Source organism: Chenopodium album, chromosome 12, assembly GCF_948465745.1.
Source record: "Chenopodium album chromosome 12, dcCheAlbu1.1, whole genome shotgun sequence".
NCBI classification, from domain to species: Eukaryota; Viridiplantae; Streptophyta; class Magnoliopsida; order Caryophyllales; family Amaranthaceae; genus Chenopodium; species Chenopodium album.
Genome location: NC_137845.1, coordinates 10041206 through 10063318, shown reverse-complemented (window position 1 = coordinate 10063318; position 22113 = coordinate 10041206). Strand labels below are relative to the sequence as shown.

At 35.4% G+C, this 22113-nt stretch overlaps 2 protein-coding genes across 2 annotated transcripts; one reads left to right on the top strand and one right to left on the bottom strand.

Annotated features, from left to right (window-relative positions):
- Positions 1–5300: 5300 nt before the first annotated feature.
- On the bottom strand, positions 5301–5959 carry LOC145570294 (protein disulfide isomerase-like 1-6). Its single transcript, XM_081629331.1, has 4 exons — positions 5871–5959; positions 5712–5801; positions 5518–5589; positions 5301–5429 (listed from the first exon to the last, which is right to left on the bottom strand). Exons 2-4 carry the CDS (start codon positions 5796–5798, stop codon positions 5349–5351), a joined length of 240 nt encoding a protein of 79 aa, XP_081485457.1. The 5' UTR covers positions 5799–5801; positions 5871–5959; the 3' UTR covers positions 5301–5348.
- A 6156-nt stretch (positions 5960–12115) lies between these two features.
- LOC145571919 (putative mitochondrial import inner membrane translocase subunit TIM21) lies at positions 12116–21838 on the top strand. Its single transcript, XM_081630943.1, has 7 exons — positions 12116–12413; positions 13334–13386; positions 15009–15148; positions 17705–17883; positions 17969–18017; positions 18864–18983; positions 20962–21838. Exons 1-7 carry the CDS (start codon positions 12262–12264, stop codon positions 21118–21120), a joined length of 852 nt encoding a protein of 283 aa, XP_081487069.1. The 5' UTR covers positions 12116–12261; the 3' UTR covers positions 21121–21838.
- The last annotated feature ends 275 nt before the right edge of the window (positions 21839–22113 follow it).

Sequence of the window (22113 nt, the reverse complement as noted above, 5' to 3'; positions counted from 1 at the left end):
CAAAGCTTTAACCCTAACATGATAATAACAATCATAAATATTAGGAAGAACATAAAAGGCATCATACTTTTAATCATACTTAATATTAAAGTTACCTTAGACATGATACTAGGAATTTATTGTTGTCACCCTAAACATCAAATTAAGGAAAACATCCTAACATGATACTAGGAATCAAAATAACAATCTAAGCATGATTTCTATATCATTATATCAATTAAACCATTAAAGCACTTACTTGGATGCCTCGTACCTCTTTCTAATAACAAAATACACGTGTTAGTAACTTCAAGGAAAATAATAAACAAAACAATTAAATTAAATAATTGAAATAGAGATTTGGGACCAAACCCTCAGAAATTAAAACCTTTCACGTCTAGGGCAAAGGCAACTTCGAATTTGTCTAGGTGTGTCTAGTGCTAATGTATGAGGATTTGTGTTTGTAAAAGGCTAGGCTAGAAAGAGAGAGAGAAAATAATCAAGAAAATCTTGATGAGAGTTGGTGAGAATTGGTTAAAGAGAATGAGAGAATTGATGATTGCGAACTGGTTGTAGGTGAATATAATTGAAAACTGATTGTTGATGAATGAAAACGGAGTTTTTACGACGTTATTTATAGAGAAAATCAGCCAAAAAGATAAAATAAACAAAACAGAGCATTGGCGCACCTGAAACAGAGCTGGCGCCAACGCTGGCTGATTGGCGCCAGGCGCCAACATTAGCGCCAGGCGCCAATGCCAGCGCCAGGCGCCAATGCCTGGCATTAGGCGCTAATCCTGTTTTTGACGCGTTTTCTAAAATCGGATAAATTTTGCCGTACAGGAGGATAAAATCGTATCTTTTCCTCAAAAATGTTCTTTGATTTTAATTAAAACTCTGAAAAGTCAACAAAAGTCAATTTATCAATGCTAATTGAATTAGGAATGAAAAGAACCTTCTAGAAGATTCTAAAAGACTAAAACCATTCTAATTGCATTAGGAATGATAAATCATATTAGGCCCTCCCGTAGATCATTGGGCCGCATATAGGGCTCAAAACGGGCCCAGTTCAGTAAATTGGCCATAACTTCCTCAATATTCATCGGAATTGGGCTTATAATATATCGTTGGAAAGCTCTTGTCAGGCCCCATCCAACTACACTACTATTGGACCCATATCATGGACCAACCAAACTGGATTAGCTGTTTTTTTAAAATAAGTTTTCAAAAACAGAGAGAAGAGAAAAGAAATTAAAACTATCCGCAACACTAAACTTTCCACACTTTCACTTCATTCGATTATGATTCGACGTGAAAGGTACTCATCACTGGGTTTGGTTTTGGGGAGACACAAATGGGTGTCTACAATTATCGGAGTATCTAAAAGCTTTCTTTTGATCTCTTTGAAATCCTTTGTTGTAAAACAGTATTTTTTTTTAACAGCTGGTAATCTTTCACATATGAATCTGAATTTGAAAAGGATTTGTCAGTTTGGTGTAAATGTGGTAAGCGGTAATTTGAGGCCCGTGCTTGTTTGTACTTTATAAATTATGAGCATTTAAATTGAGTATTTGGGTTAGCTTGAACATATGATTAGTACTGAAGCTTTTCAACCCTTCCTAGAAGGTGGGGAAATCTTACACAGTGATGCTAATCACAAGCTAAACCACTTTAATTTGGTAGCTTCTTCAACAATGATTTGGAAAGTGCTATGAGGTATCCTAAATCAACATACAACACAAAGACGACGAAGAAGAGGAAATTTAAATTCGACTGAAGGGTAATCGTGGCTCAATGGTGCTGAAAGTTGGTCAGATTGTTGGAGTTATACGAAATCGCTTCATTACGGTGATCATGGATACAAGCTCTGGCATGACTCAGGCTCAGGCAAAGCTGCACTTGTGCTTCAGCTGTTCAGCACCACTTTTGTTGGAATTTATTACAATGTAGTCTCAGTCCTAAATTCCTAATGTATCTTATGAGATAACTGATACTGTAGCAAAATATTAATAAGGTGTATTGTATATATGAATATGATTCAGTTTTACTGTAATATGAAACTTTACATAGCTGTAACGATGAGCACATTTGTTATATCAATATGTTGATTATTTTGTTGAATGGGAAGGACTTGAAAGACATAACAGACGAGAAGGAAGAAATAATTGTCAAACATGCTTTGTAGGTGATACATTTTCTATATGGTTCCTATGTTTATCGGTTTAGTATGTGTGGTATATTGATATATACAAGTACTCTATAGACCTTCTTTGTATAATTGTATGTACTTATCATTGAAGAATGCATTTGGCATAGCTTAAATATTTCCTTTACTCCGTAATAAAAACCTACCACACATTCATACCAATTTAGCTGAGAATATATGTAGTGATTTGAAGAATTTTAACACGGGTCAAGGAGTGAGCAAAAAAATTGGGTATTCGATCCCAAATCCAAAAAAAGTTAGGACTCACTGGGTCCAAAACTAGATACGATTCAAGGGTTCTAATTTCAAGTCAAAATCGATTTTGATTTCGGTTCCGGTTCCAATTCCTTAAAATTTGGGCCTTCTATATGGTACCATTGTAGTATTGTCTTTTTCATATGGTATCCAAACTTTTTCTTTCTTCCACAGGGCACCATTGATTGAAGATTAGTGTTAATGAATATAGTAACACTCCATTAGTTTTAAAAAAGGGAGATGTTTAAACTTTAAATAACCCAACTACCCACCAACTGAAGCTCCTATTCAATATTTCCCTTTTAAAAAAATGGTCTTTCTTCCCTTTCAAATTCTGCAAAATAAAATAAAAGATATGCTACCCAATGTTAGCTACTTTAAATCATCTCACCTTGATAATCTATTCATCCTCATCTTTACGCTTATGCTCAAAGACTAAAATTATAGCTCAAATATACTTCTTTTATCACATTTAAAGCTTATTTGTTCACAAATATTAGCCTAATTAACACAAATCTTGTTAACAGTTGAGATTTAATTTTAAATCAAACACATGATAAGCAAAACAAACATCAAAATTTTCACCTCAAGTTAACTCTTTCACCAATTTTAAAGCTAATACACAAACAACATCAGCATAATATGATGAATTAAAACAAAATTCAAACAAAAAGCAAATTCAAAAATTTATAAATTTCAACCAACCTCATAAATTATCATCCATATTTTTTTTGCCAGCCAACCTTATTTCAATCTCATAAATTAGACCATAGGTTTCTAGTCCTTCTATAAGGACGTTTTGTCAATTTGTTGGATGAATTAGTCCTTTTTTCCCTAGCACATGGTATGATGGCCTTTATTTTGCTAAAAGTCTGGCACTTCTCGGTTGCCCCACTAAAGTTAAACCATCACCTTTAGATTTTACTTACAGTACAAAAATTGGTAAATATACTCCCTCCCCCTCCGTGTTTTACCCAGACCTGACAAATGGGTCATTCGGGTCGGGTCATCGGGTCGGGTCAGCTAATATTCGGGTCGGGTATGGGTCGATTCGGGTTTTGGGTTAACTTCGGGTCGAGTCCGGAACGGGTCAATTTTCTTCGGGTCAAGTACATTCGGGTCATATTTGGGTCAGATCAAATCTGGTCGGGTCATGTTCGGGTTGTTTCATTTGTGGATCAAGCTCAAATCAATAATTTTATAGCGAGTATACTTCAGTTTATGAGCTTAGCTACGATTGAAAATGAACAATTTTAGTTATTTTTGGCACAAGACATTTTCTGTTCAATTATAAGGTAATTTTAGTTTGGAGCATTTCTGGTATTGGGTTTGTTCGGGTCAATTTCGGGTATCGGGTCTATTCGGGTCAAACACTTTGGGTCAATTTCGGGTTGGGTCAACTTCGGGTGTCGGGTCAACTTTGGGTCAACTCCATTTTCGGGTTCGGGTGTGGGTCGGATCGGGTCAATTTCGAGTTTCGGGTCAATATTTTTGGGTCATGGGTCGGGTCAACGGGTCTGGGTCAGGATTGCCAGGTCTGGTTTTACCCCATAATTTGTTTTGGCCCCATCCCCATTCACAATGGTAAAAAAAATAGTACTCGAAGTAATTCACTATTGATAGTTTGAAAATTCAAACACAGGACAATAATTCATTTACTGGTTGTTGCTCCGTACATTGTTGGTTTCACACACTGCCTAATGCCTATTGACTAGTGAGCATTCATTTAGAGTTTAAACATTATGTCCACTCCATAATTCATTCACCATTCACAACTCACAACTTACAGAAGGAGAGATTTTAACAAACAAAAAAAAAAAAAAAAAAAAAAAAAAAAAAAAAAAAAAAAAGAAAGAAAGAAAGGAGTAGAAAAAATGGCAGAGGGAGTGATTTCCGGCTTATTGGTAACGCCTTGACAAATCTGGGAAAATCAGCTGTAAAAGAGGCTGCATCATGCTGGGGTGCACGAGACGATTTGGAAAAGCTAGAGGACACCTTAAAGGTGATCAGAGCTCGAGTTCGCGATGCGGAGAGGCACCAAGAAGAGGAGCGCAGTGACACCTTCAAAGAGTGGCTTCGGAGGCTGAGGGTTGTGCTTTACCAAGCTGATGATATGTTTGATGATGTTCTCACTGTCGACCGCCAGAAACAGCGGATAGATGTCAACAAGCAGGTTTGTGTTTCTTTCTCGAGGTCTGGCAAAAATCTTCGTTTTGATTGGAAAATATCTCGACAAATCAAGTCTATTAGACAGCAGCTTGATAAAATCAATTCAGATATTGGCATTGCTAACTTAAAATTGAACGTTTATCATGGCGATGAACCACAACCACTAAGGGCTCGCTATGTAAGGAATAGGGAAAGAGGATCTCATGTGAGAGAAGATGATGTTATTGGTAGAGAAAATGACAAAAAGATTATTACTGAAATGCTTTTTGATGATGATGGGAAAAGGGTTTCTGTAATCTCAATCGTGGGGTTTGGGGGTCTTGGTAAAACTACTCTTGCTCAACTCGTTTATAATGATGAGAATGTTCGGAAACATTTTGATCTTGCTGCTTGGGCTTGTGTACCTGAGGTTAATAATCAGAACCAAGTTCTGAGAACAGTTTGCCAGTCCTTGGGTTTTAAGGATACCAGAGAACTCTAAGTAGATCAAATTGAATCGAGCAACCAAGCATCGTTAAAAGATAAGAAATTTCTTCTTGTCTTAGACGACATATGGGATGATGAACGGAATAATTGGTTGGATCTGCTAAGGTTGCTCGAGTGTGGTGCAGATGGCAGTAAAGTTATTGCAACAACACGCTCTGCTAAAGTTGCCAATGCAGTTGGTTCAACAGAGCTGAAATAAGGTAACAATATGTAAAGAGCTGAAATAACCAAAATAAAAAAGATGTGGAAAATCTCACATTATCAGCCTATCAGGTATAGTCTGTGACTTATAATACGTTGGAACAGTCCCATCCAATAGTACAGAGCAAAAATCCTACATCATGCCAGAAAAGAAATTATATGCTAATCTACCCAAATTATTTGCGGAGTAAATAATTATAGTAAACAATGATTATACTTACGTCTAGTTTCCTCGTAGTAAATTCTGATTCCAACATATACTTTGTGCTAATCTTACTATCAAAAGCAGCAACCTATCAGTAACAAAGGCCAATTATGCTCAAGTAAGAATTACATAATCAGGTAAACAATAGGCAAGGCAATATGAATCTAACTTGAAAATATATTACAACGAACGAAACAACATGAAACTTACAATAATTTTCTGAGAATCTTCTAGTCCAAGCAGAGTCAGGAAACATTTTGCTAGTTTCTCCTCAGTTATGTCCACATATATGAACATTATCTGCACCAACAAAGCTCAATAAATCAACTTAAATGTTTAAAATTAAGAGACAGAGAAAATGAATGATACCTTCGACTTAAATTTCTTGGCTACTTCTTGAAGAGGCACAAGAAGGGACCTAAACTCATCAGACTCTACAAACACATAGACTGATAGACCTACAATTCATTTTTGATAGGCATTAGATACTTGCTTGATATATGGTGTAATAATTAACGTGCAGAGTTCGATAACACCGAATTAACAAGTTACAAATGTCTGAATTCAGGAAACCAACTGGAAATCTTAGAGTTAGATATAAAATATACCACCATGATTAACGGTTCTTAAAATAGCGGGATCACTGAGAATAATTACAACATCCAAGTTTCAACTTAGTTAATTGTAGCAATATTCAACCTAATAATAATGCAATACTGATCCTCCAAACAATTAAAATCCTTTTCTTCTCAAAGAGATTAAAGAGAGTGTTCTCAAATGAAGTAATTCGTCTAGCAGTGTAAATTAACTATACCATCCTGCTAGATTTGATCATCCTCAATAGTCAGAGCATCACAAACATGTAAAAGCTAAAATTAAATTGTTCATTTTGATTAATCAACACAATTCCGTAAAATTAACCGTCAAACCATTAAAATGCAGAAATTATTTTAATACAAATAAGCGTCGCCACTGCTTTTAATCACAATTCGCTTCCGCTTTAGAAGAACCCTAAAATGGCTAAACTGAAAAATGAATTAACGACAAACCCTAGATTATGAAATTGATAGTCGATGATTGGAAAAATATCTTACCCAGAAGCTGCTTCAATGAAAGAGAAGAAGCTAAATTGTGCATTAGTTCTTCGTTTTCTTCGTCGACGGAGTGGATATTTGGGGGCAATATGAAGGTCGGAGCCATTGTTGAGCAGAGGAGGAGAGAGGAAATGGAGAAAAGGCTTCTGGAGTTTGATTTTTGGGAGAGGACGAGGGAGTAAACAGACTAGCAGTGACAATTTTTACCTAAAAACAACAGAGGTAAGAGTAATATTTTCTAATTTCAACCTTGTTTTAATTTAATCCTTTAGTCTCCTAACTACTCCCTCCGGTCTCAATTATCTGCAACAAAAGAGACTTTTACGGACTCCTAGGCAAAACTTTTAAGGGATTTTAATGAGATGTTAGGGTGTTTAATTAAGGTGGGAAAAAGGAGGGAAATTGGAGAGAGAAAGTCATGCATGTGACTAAATATTGTTATTGTATTCAATTGGGTGGGAAATAGGAGAGAGAAGGTGGGCCTTTTTTTTTTTGGGTGGGAATCTGTCACCAAAGGGAAGAGGGAAAGTAGTGTTCCCTCTATTTTTTTGGTGTGAAAATTTAAAATTTTCACATTTCCTCCCAAAGTTCAAAATTTTTAAATTTTGGTCCAAATTTGAAAACCATTCAAATTTCAAACAACACCATTTGTTCCCTAAATCTGCTGCATATAAGAAGGCAGCAACCATTACAGTTCATTCATTACAAATCATTAAGCCACCATGGCTTCCAACATCAGAAATTAAGTTTGTTCACAAAAAAAAACCCCATTACATACAAGTTTAATTAGTCCAAAATATTTACTGCCTACTCTAACATTAGTCCTAAACTAAAGGGCAGCATATCGGTTCTGCTTCCAGCAGCACTTCACCAAAAAGTTCGAGCAACCACAAAAAACATCATCACCTTCCTTCAAATCTGCAGGAAAACCAAAACAAAAAAAAAAAGGTATCCAACCAAATGGAACAGCATTTTCATCAGGATTTTTTTGATATTGAACAAATCCTAAATGAGGGACCATTTCAGTACATAAGTGATGAAGAGTTCATGGACTATGATGCTGATGCTGACAGCAGTGAAGAAGAACAGGACCACAACAGTGAAGAGGATGAAGTACCACAACAGCAAGCAACAAGCAGACAGCAATTAACAGTCCAAACAAAAAGAAAAATGGTTGATGACATTCTACTGAACATGCATGCAGGGGAACTTAAAAGGGGATTTCTGTTTGACATGGGGAGAAGGTATGGGGTTCACAGAAGTACAGCACTTAGGCTATGGAAATTTGTAAAGCAAAGTATAGCAGAAGGCAATGTTATTGATGTCAGAAGCAAAAAACTTGGTAAAACTGGTCCAAAACCAAAGGAGATCACTGATGAGTTCTTGCAGTCTGTGCCACTGTATAAAAGGACAACATAGAGGAGTTATGCATCAGCCCTTAAAATTTCACACTCCTTTCTTCATAAGCTGAAGAAAAAGGGAAGGTTAAGAACACACACAGCAGCAAATCATCCAGCACTGACATCTAACCATAAAGTGGCAAGGCTGAAGTGGGCACTGGACCATATTCACCCTATTCCAGCAGTTGGTAACCCAACTTTCATGGACATGCAACAACACATACACATAGATGAGAAATGGTTCTATATGAACCCTGAGACAAGGAGGTTTTATTTGCTACCAAAGGAAGAAAATCCCTATAGATGCCAACAGTCAAAGAGATACAAAGTTAAAGCCATGTTCATGGGGGTCATAGGTAAACCCTTGTATGACTGTAATGGGCAAATGTTGCATGATGGCAAGTTTGGCATATTTCCATTCACTTACCAACAGAGAGCAAAAAAGAAGAGTAAAAACAGGGATGCAGGTGTCATGGAAACTAAGGTTGTGGAAAGTGTGAACAAAGAAGAAATCAGAAAAATGCTTCTCCAAAACATAATTCCAGCAATCAAGAGACAATGGCATCCTAGTCTTCCTAAGGACATATTCATCCAGTGGGATAATGCTAGGCCACACCAAATTCCAATGGATGAGGAATTCATTGCAGCCTGCACTTCTGATGGGTTCAACATTCAAATGGTGTTTCAACCAGCACAATCACCAGACCTAAATGTTTTGGATTTGGGTCTTTTCAAGGTCATACAATCTCTGCAATATCAGTCCTTTCCCGCAACATTAGATGAACTCATTGACAAAGTGTATGAGGCTTATGAGTGGTTTGATCCAATACTTAACAAGTACACGTGGATAACTCTTCAAGGGGTGATGATGAAGATTCTGGAAAAGGAAGGGGGCAACAATTTCAACCCACCACATATGGGCAAACAGAGATTAGAAGCATTAGGCCTACTTCCTAACATTTTGGAATGTGACAGGGGACTCATTCAACAAGCAGTTGCATACCTAAACACACTTTTCATTCCAGTCAACCAGGATTTCCCAGATCAGACTCAAAATGAGGTGGATGCAGACTAGGGGCAGAAGATAGGGACAATCATTCAAGGGATGCATGACTTCCACACATAACCAAACAAGAGCCAAAACCATTGTTTTTGTCACAGTAAGCTTTTGTTTTTAATTGTTGCTTATTATGGTTTGGTTATGTGTCTTTTGGTAGAAAACTTGTCTTTATTCTAAGGCAGTCATGTAATGAATGATTAGGCTACAGGGGACTTTGTGACTTAACATCTTTTGTAATCATAACAAGGAACTAATGATAAACAAAGTTGCACTTATATTCCATCAGATTGGGTTGTTTTTTAGCATTGAGAAGTTGTAGGATGTTACCTCAACAACACCTGTGCTAGACAGTTGTTGGAGCTAAAGCACTCTACACATCCCAGTCAAACTGAGTCCCTTCATCATTTGGAATTATCACACACACATACAGAGGGACTCAATCACACAACACTGATTGAGGGACTCAATCTCACATCCAGAGGCATAGACTAGCAAGAACTCTCAAACACATCCAATTGGGGACTCATTGGCCACCAGCACATGCCTCATCATACATCAATCCATTATAGAGGCAGAAATGAACCAGGACAAAAGCAGTGGGTACACAGTCATAGGCAAGTCACAAAAGCAGCATATGCGGCAAGTCACAGTAGCACACACATGTCATGAACAAACAATAACCAGCATAAATAACCAACAGGGTAATAAAACCCTTCTCACAATCAACCAGCAACACCAACATAACAACTTAACACAACACTGCCAAACTAAATAACAGAGCACAGGGTAAGCAAACCCATTTCAAATTCAACCAGCATAATCAACAAATCAAAACAATAAATTAGGGTTAAGAAATAGTTACGCTGCGTTGATCAGTTGTTGGGGGGGAAGTCATTAGGGTACTTGTCCCTAAGGTAAGCCATATAGCAAGGGTCCCAGTCCTTGTAGTCCGGAGTGAAGACATATCTCACTCTTTTCCTCCCACTCGAGCTGCTGGAAGAGGCAGGAGACCTAAGGGACTCAGGCAAAACCCTCCCCCCAGGCACTGGTGAGTCAGGAATCACCACCACCTCAATAGGGGGTTGAGGAACTACAACCTCTACCACCTCAGAGTCAACAGAGGACTCCGACACCACATCAACCGCGTTTGAAGGCCCACCAACACCCTCCGCAGTAATAACGGGACCCATTCCGGCCAGATCTGGAACTCTTCCACCCTGGTTAGCACCCCTCTTCTCCTCATCTTCATCACTGGAAGTGTACTCGCTCAATTTCGCTCCGATCTTCCCTCGAGTGTAACGGCGGAAAAAAGCTGTGCAACGGCGAACAGGCTTCGCAATACCACTACCTCGCTGTAACTTGTACAGCGTAGAACCGTCAGATCTACGTTATGGGGTGGTGTTTTTAGGGGACTCATCGCCGTTTCCGTCCATAGTTACAGAGAGAGAAGAAATAAAAATGGAATTAGGGTTTCACAGAAGAGAGAGACGAGAGAAAACAGGAGAGAGAGTGACGAAAATGAAAGGAAGGGGGAAGGGTTATGAATATTTCTGGAGAATTCTCCAGATGTGATGAATGAGAGCAGCAAAATCGATACATCTTCAATGAAGATCAATGAATGTGGTGGTTGGGAGTTGAAAGGGTTTAGAAATCAGAAGGTTTAAGGGGATAAATTTTTGGTGGGAGTCATTAAAGTGTGTGTGTGTACTTAAAAAATGTTAAACAAGTTTAAAACACAAAAAATAAGGGCAAAAATGTCTTTTAACAAAAAAAAATTTACTACAAATAGAAATAAAATAATTTGTTGCAGATAATAGGAAGCTTCCATTTTTGGCAAATGTTGCAGATAATTGAAACCGGAGGGAGTATATAATCAATTTATGGACATTAATGAAGTGCACTATGATGACTTTTTGAGGTATGTGCTGTAATTTTTCTTTTTCCACAATATCTAATTTATAGATGAACAATCACACAAAATAAAATTTCCATATTTTACCAATGTACGGAACGTTTATTCATGGGCGTATCATGGTGTCGGGATGTGTTTTGGGGGGTCAAAAGTACCCCGAGTAAGAATTATAATGGTCAACAGTATCCCCAACCCCACCCACGGACCCACCCCCCCCCCCCCCCCCCCCAAAAGAAAAAGAACGAAACAGTATATACTCCGTATATTTATATTAAAAAAATATGATATAAAAAAATACAAACGAAATTATACATATAAATTACCTTAGCTAGGAAGGAAGATAAGTGTAAATTTTGTGGGACTAGCAAATAATTGTGGGATTAGCAAAATCTCATGGGATTAGCAGAGGTAGAATCGTAGAAATGGAGAATTTTTTTTTAAGTTGAATTTTACGTTTTAGTTGAAATGGGATATTGAGTTATAATTAAATAAGGGTATTTTAGTCTTTTATTATTTCCACATTAATAATAGATTTCGAAATTTAGGTTATTTCCACATTAATAATGGATTCCTGAATCCTAACACATTGTATTATGCGTGATTTCCCAATATCAGTCTTGATTAATAAACAATACTGTGACTAAACAAGTAAATTAATAAAAATCATATGTCTCATGAAGAGCATCTAACAAAATAAATGTTGGAAGCAACCTAGCATGATACTAACAATAATAAAAAAAATCCTAACATGATACTCCGTACTATTAGTCAAAGCAACAAAAATAATTAAAGTAAATAAAACCAAGCGAGTTTTTTTTTTCAAATATTATATCATGAATTGCAGTAATTTTCAATATCGTAATTTTAATTTAATAAATCAAAATAGTTAAATTAAAATAAAGAAATTAACGAGAATTCATAGTCAAAGTTTTAAAAAATTTGACCCATACTCCGTTAAACCGAGGCAAAAAAGGTTGGAGGAGTATTGCAAACGAGTCATTCGGGTCAGATCAATTTCGGGTTAGCTAACACTCGGTTTGGGTTCGAATCAATTGGGGTTGCATGCGGATATGATTCGAGTCAGGTATCGGTTTGAGTTTGGGTTGGGTTCTACATGGGCCGGACTTTTGAAGCGGACCTAAACGAAACCAGAGTACCAGACCCAGATTCTCTGATTCTCTCTTTCTCAGTCATCAAAATTTCTCATGTAAACCCCCCAACAAAAACCCTCATTCATCTTCAACCTCCAAATTTCTCCTCTCTTTCTCTCTCTTCAACAATCAAAGCCATAACAATGGCGTCAAGGTTAACAAGGTCTCTTTCTTCACTTCGACGACACTCCGATTCTCTCTCCTCCCTCAACCGCCTCTTCTCTTCCTCATCATCATCACCAGTTCGCCGCACTCCGCTTCTCCCGACCTTCTCGCGCGCAACTCAACCCCTTAGGTGTGTTCTTCTTTCTTCTTCTGATTAATTTCTTATTAATGGCGGAATATTTGGATTATTTTTGTATGTATAAAGAATTTTAGGTGTCAATGGATTTAGTAAGAGTTAGGAATTAATTTGTGTTGAGAAATTGTTAGGGTTTTAGGCTCAACTTTGATCATTACAATTGGCGTGATCTTCAATCAAGTTTATTTACTTTCTGTTCTAATTTTTCTTTCAATTGATGATACTAGGAAATTCTTATGTTTGATTTCTTGATTGCGTTATGATATGAAACTTCGAATTTAGGAATCTAAATTGAAACTAGTGTAGTGCCCCTAAATGGACTAATTAGGTTCATTGGTCTTGTTATGGATGTCAGCATTAGTCTATCAATGAGCAATGAAGAGGATATCATTACTTATCACTGTTATCAGTTAGTCGCGAATTTTGTGATTCTCTAGTGCTTTGTGTTTCAAATAATAAATGGCCAAACCTTCAGCAACTCATCTAATCTTTCATACTTTGGAATTTACTTGATTTTCTACAAGTCTTTGAACTTTTTAAATCTTCAACCAAATCCTCACCAGCCCTCCGAACTCTTCATTTGGATTCTAACCTTTCCCAAACATTGCATATTTTGTGTTTTTGTTCGTAGGATCACGAGTCATGATCTGGTTTGGGATGGATTTATCTTTCTGTAAGAACCTTTTTGTATGATTTTGAACTATGTAATGAAGCCTCGCTATTGGTCATCTTCTTATACTGAGTAAAAACAATTCGATTTCTTATTAAAGTTTGCAATAGAATATATGTTGTGGAGTTGAATCGTATAAATTTCTGAACCATTGTCATAAACTGCCGTTTGTTTCCACTTTCTAGTTGATGCTACACTGTGGGATAGCCTGAAGACATCTAACGATGTGTGTCTCTTTTAATAGGTATTTTGGGTCCAATTCTGCAATTAATGAAGAAACTGCAGCTAACATGAAAGGTTTGTGAAAAAATGGAATAGGATCTAATTATCTTTTTTCTCCTTTTTTTTTTTTTTTTTTTTTTTTTTTGGGGGGGGGGGGGGGGGGGGGGGGGAGGGGGTTGGGTAGAAACTATAATATGATGTTTGAATGTTTGTTTTCTCAAATTTATCGTTATATATTTGAAATATTTGATGCCTATTTAACTTAAAGGTGTAATTTTTTTACCACCGATACCCATCATCCTATTTTTAAATATTGATGTGTACATTGGCGTAAATGGACTAGTTGCAAGGTCAAGAGTTGGCTATGGATTCATAAATGTTTTTTGTCATGGGTCTAGGAGACAAAAAAAATACCGAATCTTAACATTAATAATTCAGCTCACTTCAGTAAATCAAAATAAGCCCTAAGTAACACAAGTTACTTTACATTAAAACATATATGAAAAAAGCAAAGTGTTTTTTGGAGTGTAAGTTTACTACTATAGACATTACATGTTCTTGTAAAAGTACAAATTCATTTCTTTTTCCTCATTATATGACATTTACAACAAATTATATTAGTTGTCCATATTGGCTATAAAGTTGTTATATTAATCTTATATTATTTCTTTCCCACTATTATTTTGGTTTAAATATGTCTATATCTTCTACTTATTTTTCGCAAAGTGGCATCATTAATCAAGATTTAATTTAGTCAACATTTGTGCAATTGTTGTGGAATGGGTAACCTCATTGGTTCAATTTTAATGGTATTCTCACAAGGACAGCCTGCCAAAAAAAAAAAAAAAAAAAGGATATCTGGTAAGATTTAAATTATAAGGGCAAGCTCTACAGGTTCTCTGAACCCTAGGATTTCAATATGAATTTATTTTAAATTGCAGTGTTAACAAGGTAAATATTCCTTTGTCTCTCTGACTCTCTGTCACACGGAATTCTCTAATTATCTATTTTCCTTTTCATTTTATTGTTTTGCTGTGATTTGGGGTTCTCAGCAAAGAGCATTCCCTTATATTTCTCTAGGAGTTGTCAGTATGAGTATCTTAGGTAGGGTTCATGCTTTATATGTTTTTACATCACATTCACACTATAGCGAATGAGGATTTTTCTGTCTATTAGTTCAATTTCTTAATAGTCATTCTTTCCTGCTATTCTTGGGTTAGAGGAACTGAGATCATAGTAGGAGATAAGGACTTCATAAGTGTTCTTTCCTCTCTAGGTTATACCTTCCAGCATTCTGAGTATACTTGAATACTCAATATGAATTTTATATGAGCTATTAGTTTCAATTCTTATAGCTTCAAATTGAAATCTTTTCATGATACAACCATATGTGTTAAAGACCTTAAAGTGCATGCTTTTTTCCTTCAAATCCTGCTGTCTCAATGTGATGAAAAATTGAGGGATTGCTGTTAAGAGAGTTTTAATATAAATTATGATTCATGAAGTGAGTAGAATGTTGTTTATTACATGATTACTGCCTTTCTAAAAAAAATTAAAAAAAAAAAAGATTACTGCCTTTGAGTTTATAGTGAATCTGATCGTGATATGTGGGATTGAGAATTTTCGTTGTTATTCATATACACTTTCTGTCTGATTACTCTGAGCCTCTGATAATCTATGTTGAAATGTCATGTTAGGTCAGGCATACTCGTTGGCTTCATTGAACACTGGAATTACCAACCAGCTCTGTGAAAACCGCAGAATGTTTCAAGCAACTTCGTCCATCTACAGATCCTTTGCATCTGCTTCAGAGTCATCTCGACAGAAACAAACAGAGGTGTGTATTATTGTGTAAATACCCTTAATCTTGGGGGTGAACATTTGAATTTCTCTTGATTATTTTGTATGTCTGTGTCTATATAATTCTATTTTTAGTGCAAGCAAGATTTTCTCAAATTCTATCACATATTATATGCAAACATAATCAAACCACTCTGGCTATTGATATAAGTATAAATTAATGGTTTGACGTATCACTGTAAAAATTCAAACGCTTATACTTATACTTGGCAACTGGGGTAATGTTATTGCACTTGACCTGGAATATTCTTAAATTGAAGATTTTCTGACATTGTTAGAAGTGTTAACTTAGAGGGTAAAAACACAGGCCATGGACATGTGATTTAATTATTGTTTAAAAGCTTGTTTGGTACTTCCTATGTTTATTTTTAGATGCGATATTTGACTTTTGCACTATTCACATTTTCTACTCTTTTTTCAATCTATGGTGATTTATACAAATGAACATAGTCATATTGTATCCTTTTATTATTTGCAACAAAGGGGTATTATTTGCAACAAAGGGGTATTATTTGTGAGATATAAAATATTCCTTTGTTGCAAATAATAGTTAACGGAGGTAGTATTAAAAATAATACTCACCTATTGATAATCAAAGATGTTAATTACTGAAGTTATGCATTAGCAATCATGCAAGCCAAAGTTCCTGTAGTTACTTATGTTTGCTCTTAATAGAAGGGATTGAAAGGATTTGAATGTTTGTTGGTTTGTAAGTAAAACAAATGAAGCAGAAGGGAGGGGAATATAAGGTTGACATGTTTTTAGTTTCTCCTTAGGATAGTGAAAAATTTGAAGCTTTTATTCCTTCCATCTCCTACTATCTACCATATACAATTTGAAATGCAACATGGGAAATCCACTTATTTCCATTGCCTTCCATTCTTTTCTATCCAAACCTTCTCTACCAAACAACCCTAAATGCTTTTTCGACGAAGTTTTCATTATGACAAAAAGAGTAACGATGGTTACCTTAATATGTGAACAAAATTAAATAGTACCTATATCCGACATTCTGACTTGGAAAATTTAACAGAATAAGAGAATAGGAAATGGATTGAGATATTGATACAAAGGATTTGGACATTGCTCAATCTCGCAATGTAAGTAAAGGGTGCTTCCACATGTCCAGAATCCTTCAGATACTTTTTGTTAGTAATAGGCTTAATAGTAGTAATATAAACATGTAAAATATTATGTGGAGTATTGTGGAAGTGTAGAGGTTTTAAAATTGGAAAAAATCTTCATGAATCTCTTCCTATACAAACTTATAAAATATTAAAAATTCTGGTGTTTTGATATTTGACCTGCCTCCCATTTTCTTTCTTTTTTTGTCTTACCCTTTATTATGCTGCCAATGTGTTCTTGTTTCTCCATGAAAGTTTGATGTGCAGCATCTTTCTTAGAAACCAATAAGGCAACTAGACAGGTAAACCTTAAATCTTCAACATGCTCATCCCTCCTCAAGGACTGTAAACCGTAAATCTTTTTCTTAGCTTTGGTTAATTGATGGGTGCAATTTCTTAGGTCTACTAGAACCCTAGATCTGAAGGAACTGGATTATGTAGTTGGAGTTTGATGGATGGCCAATGAGGTTCTTAGGGCTTGTAGTAAAAGGGGGAGAAGGTAAGTCTAACTTGTGTCCCTTTTGATGGCCAACCTATACTGTATGTTTTTGGGTTGGGTCTCGTCATTTTGTGTCATCATAGTACCTCAAGGTATGATGCCAAATACTAGCTACACTGATGTGAACTGCTGTGCTTTGAGGACACTAATCACTATAGTGGTTGAGATTATGCTACAAACTACAAAGAATTTCTGGGAATCAAGGTCAGAAAGTGTGAGGCTTGGAAAAGATTTGGTATTTTGCTGTTGATGAGAACCTATCTGTTTTCTTTTGTATTCTAGAACATTCAGATGCAGGTATGGGGAAGGCATGTAAGATTTCTAGTGCTCTTAAAAACTTTAATTTAAACATATCTGTTGCAGAATTGCAATGTAGGCTCTGAAAAAGAGCTGTGCTTAATTATTTTTTGAGATTTATAACTTCTTCTGTTTGTTAATATTCACAACAATTTGACTTTCACGTGGGCCAACGCACTACTTTGAACATTTATACCATTAAGTATCTATCTATTTATAAAAATTAATTTGGTATTAAAAGTTATACGTTGAGTTTAATCCAACAACATTTCACATGTTAACATTTTCATTCTATATATTAATTAAAAAAATGTCTTATGAACTATATAAATAGTGCATAAGTATAATTGTTGTGATTACTAAAGAATGAGGGAAAAATATATTAATCCTTTATGCAAATTGAATTGGTTGCAGGTTTAATATCTGTTAGTATCAGGTGTTATATATTTATGTGCATGGAACTATCAATCAGCTTATTTGACTTTTTGGTATTAAGTGTTTACTCATGATGTATAATGATCATCTAGAAATCCTACTCTGCCTGATACATCTGTTCAGCTGAGAGAGTAGTTTTGTATTTTAATTCTTGTGTTTTGTATATCATCATCAACAGGGAAAGAAAGATATATCCACAGTAGAAGATCCTTTTGATTCCCCTACTTATCATATCCCAGAAAAACCTGTCACATTTACGGAGGGTGCATCCTACAGCATCGTGATTCTTGCAGGCCTTGGAATAGCTGCTGTTGCCGCATATGGTGTCTTTAAAGAATTAATATTTGAACCAAAAGAGTATACACTCTTGCACTTCCTACTAATTTTAAATTAGTAAATACATTTTCTGTCATTTTGTTTATGAGCTTATGATCTGTTATAGGTACAAAGTATTTAACAAGGCATTGGATAGGATTCAGAATGATAGTCAGGTTAGATATTAATTTCTATTTTACAAATTTTTTTTCTGGTATGCATGTACCTATCTTGCAAGATATCATCTATTCCTTTAATATTGCAATATGCAACATTTGGAGCTTTATGCACCCAACATACAACTTTAATCATCAAGGCATCAATATCTTCAATTGTTACAAAATTAAAAAGCATTTGGGAAGTATACATCAAGACAATTCTTACAATATCCCACATGACTAGCTTTTTCCTGTTGTAAATATCAGAGTTGATCAAAGGAAGTTTGTCAACTAATTTAAAATTCAATTGTTGCAATATTGAAGAATAAAGTTGTTTATCTATTGCTTGCTGTTTTAGTCTTTTAAAAGCTGATCTAGTTAGGTAAATGGAAAGTGGAGAAAGGATGTTCAATGCCTCTCCCTCATCCACAGCCATTATTTGAGTAAGGTGTAATATTCCTGTAGCATGACCATATGATTGTCTTAGAGTCTTGACTCTTGATAGCTGATACAAGCACTCCAAGAGATGTCTTAATTGGTTTGTTTTACTCTATTTGAGGCTCTAATTTTAATTTTACGAGCTTTGCTTTCCTGAGAAGTTTTGTGTCAATTAGCATTAGCAAAACAAAGGTTAGAGTTTTCCTTCTTTTTTGGTAGCTTTATTGTGGGAATCACAACCCAACCCATGACCAAAGCAAATGCACTAATAGAATAATTGTGTCATAACCTTTCTTTTTATTGTACGGTTACTTGCCTTTCAACGATTATAAAGACTTTTTAGCTTAAAACTTTAATTGTTATTCTCTACAAGATGCTTATACTTTCTGAGACATGCTAAAATAAGTTAAAAGTTGCCTATTTCAGGTCAGAGTGAGGATTGGATCACCTGTTAAAGGATATGGCCAGGAGAGCAGGAATCGTGCTGCTCGCCAAAGGATTCCACATAGAGTATGGACTGATGAACATGGGGTGGAACATATTGAGGTAATTTTATACTTTATAACAATAACATTGCTTCCGTTTTTCTGTTGTGTGACTTCTATTCATGTCGGTGCAAGTATTTGCTTTAACCAGCTTCTCTTATTTCATTATTTGGAGGTGGGGGTGGGGCATTAATTCTCTCTTGCAAGTCAAAGAGGTTATGTGAGGAAGTGACTTGATGATCGGCAATTAGGAGCTGCATAAATAAATTAATTGTAATATGTTATTTCACCAGTAATGCTGTCTTAGTTATGAGATTAATATATCTGCATGGTATGTTGTGGACAGAAGAGGCATCGATAGATGCTGTAAATATGAGCATTGTTCAATTAAGTGTCTTTTTCTTTGCTGACTCCCAGAGGACCTCTATGCTATCTTAGTATGTACCACTCTAGGCCAATTCTTTCCCACATTTGCAACTTATACAGTATGAGTAGAAAACTTTCTTTCAATCAAGGAATATGTAGTTTCAGATGTTAAATTTAGGTGAAAAAAAAGGATTTTGTCTGTATAGAGTTGGACCCCTCTCCTGTAAGAAATCAGGTACGGGTTTTGCAGTACCTTTTGCAAAAATAAGCCATCAGTTATCAACTTGTAATACTTGGGTTTTATTTTCTGGTTTTGATGTCTCCCACTGGCTTCTGCTGTTCATCTTTCTAATGATTACTGGATTAGTGTCCTAGTTTTTGCCTTTGTAAGAGTTTGCAGCAGAAGCCACCTTTGAAGGCCCCCCACATTTTACACTTCTATTTACTAATGTTACTCTATAGTGTGTTTGAGTCTAATGTGAAGGACAAGAAGACTGCTTATTCTCATCTTTTCTAAATACCCCATCCATCTTAAATTACTTGCGTCACTCTCTTTGTAAAATCATCCCAAATTACTTGCAATACTTCTATTTAAGGCATGAACTCTCCATTTCTTATTATTTTTGTCTTACGTTGAGACCGCTTAATTTCTATAATAGCATTATAAACAAGAAACTCCTCACTCACACCCTCAAGAACTAATGAATCATTTTCTCACTAACTATTTAAATAAAAAAAAAATCCTTATTGTCAGCTACCATGCAATATCATACAGTCAGTTAAAGTGCCAAAAATCGTGTGCTGTCCAAAGCGTTGCTGCTAATTCAGGACGGTGGGAGTATCATTTTTTTTTTTTTTTTTGACAAAGAGTATCATTTTTAAAGTTAAAGAAAACAGTTTCCATCCCAGTTTTCAGGAAAGAAAAAAAAATAAAATAAAAAGATTACTTCTATATTCATCCCATTTTTCAAGAAAGTAAATATCTATATAATGTTCAATCTTGATTATTTCTATGTGAATTCTTTCTGAATATGTTGGAGTAAATGAAATTTTGAGGGAACTTCTGATGCTTGTATAGAGATTTAGCGAGTTTCAGTTATTATAAAAGGAAGCTCAAATTAATTTAAAGTTTCATGAACAATACGGTATATGTTGTAGGATTGATAATTTTTCTTCATTCAAAATTCTACTTTGTAGCGGAATAGCATTGTAGCATTTAGAGTCAGACTATTCAACCTCATGGTTACACTTGGGAATTTTTAAAATTTTATTATGGTTAGGGTTACAATTGTTACATTTCACATGCACTATGAGCGTAGATTGCAATATCACGCTGTTTTTGCATAGATTGTACACTGTAAAAAGATCTGTGGATTAACAAGTGCTTGTCGTGTCTTTTGACCATGTTCACTTATGCACTATCTTTGCATGCATGTTTTTGAAGAAGAGTAGATACTTCCAGCGGGAGGGAATGCTAGTTATTTGTTTTGTGATTTTCTGATGATCATGCATGATACACGTTAGTTACTTCTTGTAAACTCATTCGACCCTCTGTCTTACTTTTTCCCTTCCCCCAAAGAATAACAAAGTAACAAAATAAAAATTAATGCGGGCTTTTTTGAATTAGAAGAAACACTAATTCGATCAACTTTATTGCTATGTTCTTGATACAGGTGAATTTTTATATTCGTGGTCCTAGTGGGAATGGAAAAGTCTATTGTGAGATGTTCAAAGACAAGGAAGACAATCAGTGGAAATACATGTATATGATTGTTGACATACTCCACCCTTCTCAAACAAAGTTGATCTTGGAATCATTTCTCCCAGCTTGAAAGTACCAGCAGGTATGCTTGGCAAGATGAGGCACTTTTATTTTTCAATTTTTGCCTGCCGAACATGTTCATGTGAGTCACAGCTTGGTTTTTCCCACCCAAAATTTATAATTCGAGCCCCTTTGCCCTATCAGCTCTGTGTAATTACTGGTCCAAGATTTAGTAGTGCCTAAAGAAAAGTATAAATATTTGGCTAACTTCAGCTTCTAAGAATTATTACAGTAGCCATGTACTTAATTAGTGAAGACTGAAAAGTGAATTTTCCCATGTTTTTGGTAAAGTGAGATGGTTACTGCAAGGGTTGGCGCTTTCATACTTCCACATTTATGAATATTGACTTAATTCACTGGTTGTAGTACATTGTTTAGTGTTTTTCCATTCCTGAACACACCATTTTATTGAGTCTGATATGGTTCTCCAGACGTCCAGTAAGTGGTTTATTTTAGCTAGAAGTTGGGAAGACTAAAGCCTTTTGTGGCTGAATGTGTTTTGATGTGGCCATCTAGTGGGAATTTACTCGTATAATCTTCGAGATGTAGATTAATCACAACATATCAGGAATAACTGGATTGTAATCATCAGGATATTGACCAGTATCAATGTATCAAGAATGACTGATTGTAATGTTGTTGGATGAATAAATCTTCAAGATATATTGATCAATTGCAACATATTTAGAAATATATCAAGAATGATTGAATATATCAAGCCTTTTGTTGCTGAATGATTGATATATCAGAAATATATCAAGATATATTGATCAATTGCAACATATCAGAAATATATCAAGCCTTTTGTGGCTGAATGTGTTTTGATTTCATTAAATTAACCTTTTTTTCCGTTGCTGTAATTTTTTTTTTTTAACCTTAGCGATGGATTCGTGTAGATACAATAATGTATTTGGGTTTTGTTAGTGATATGGCAATTCTATAATACATACTTCGTATTAAACCGGCTATACTGGTAACATACATAAAGACGGCCACCCTAATT

Coding starts and splice junctions, on each gene's coding strand:
- LOC145570294 (XM_081629331.1), bottom strand. CDS start 5,798: ATGTTCATATATGTGGACATAACTGAGGAGAAACTAGCAAAATGTTTC. Junction 5,590..5,711: donor AAGATTCTCAGAAAATTATT/GTAAGTTTCATG, acceptor TGTTACTGATAG/GTTGCTGCTTTTGATAGTAA. Junction 5,430..5,517: donor TTACTACGAGGAAACTAGAC/GTAAGTATAATC, acceptor GGCATGATGTAG/GATTTTTGCTCTGTACTATT.
- LOC145571919 (XM_081630943.1), top strand. CDS start 12,262: ATGGCGTCAAGGTTAACAAGGTCTCTTTCTTCACTTCGACGACACTCC. Junction 15,149..17,704: donor CTCGACAGAAACAAACAGAG/GTGTGTATTATT, acceptor CATCATCAACAG/GGAAAGAAAGATATATCCAC. Junction 17,884..17,968: donor TTAATATTTGAACCAAAAGA/GTATACACTCTT, acceptor GATCTGTTATAG/GTACAAAGTATTTAACAAGG.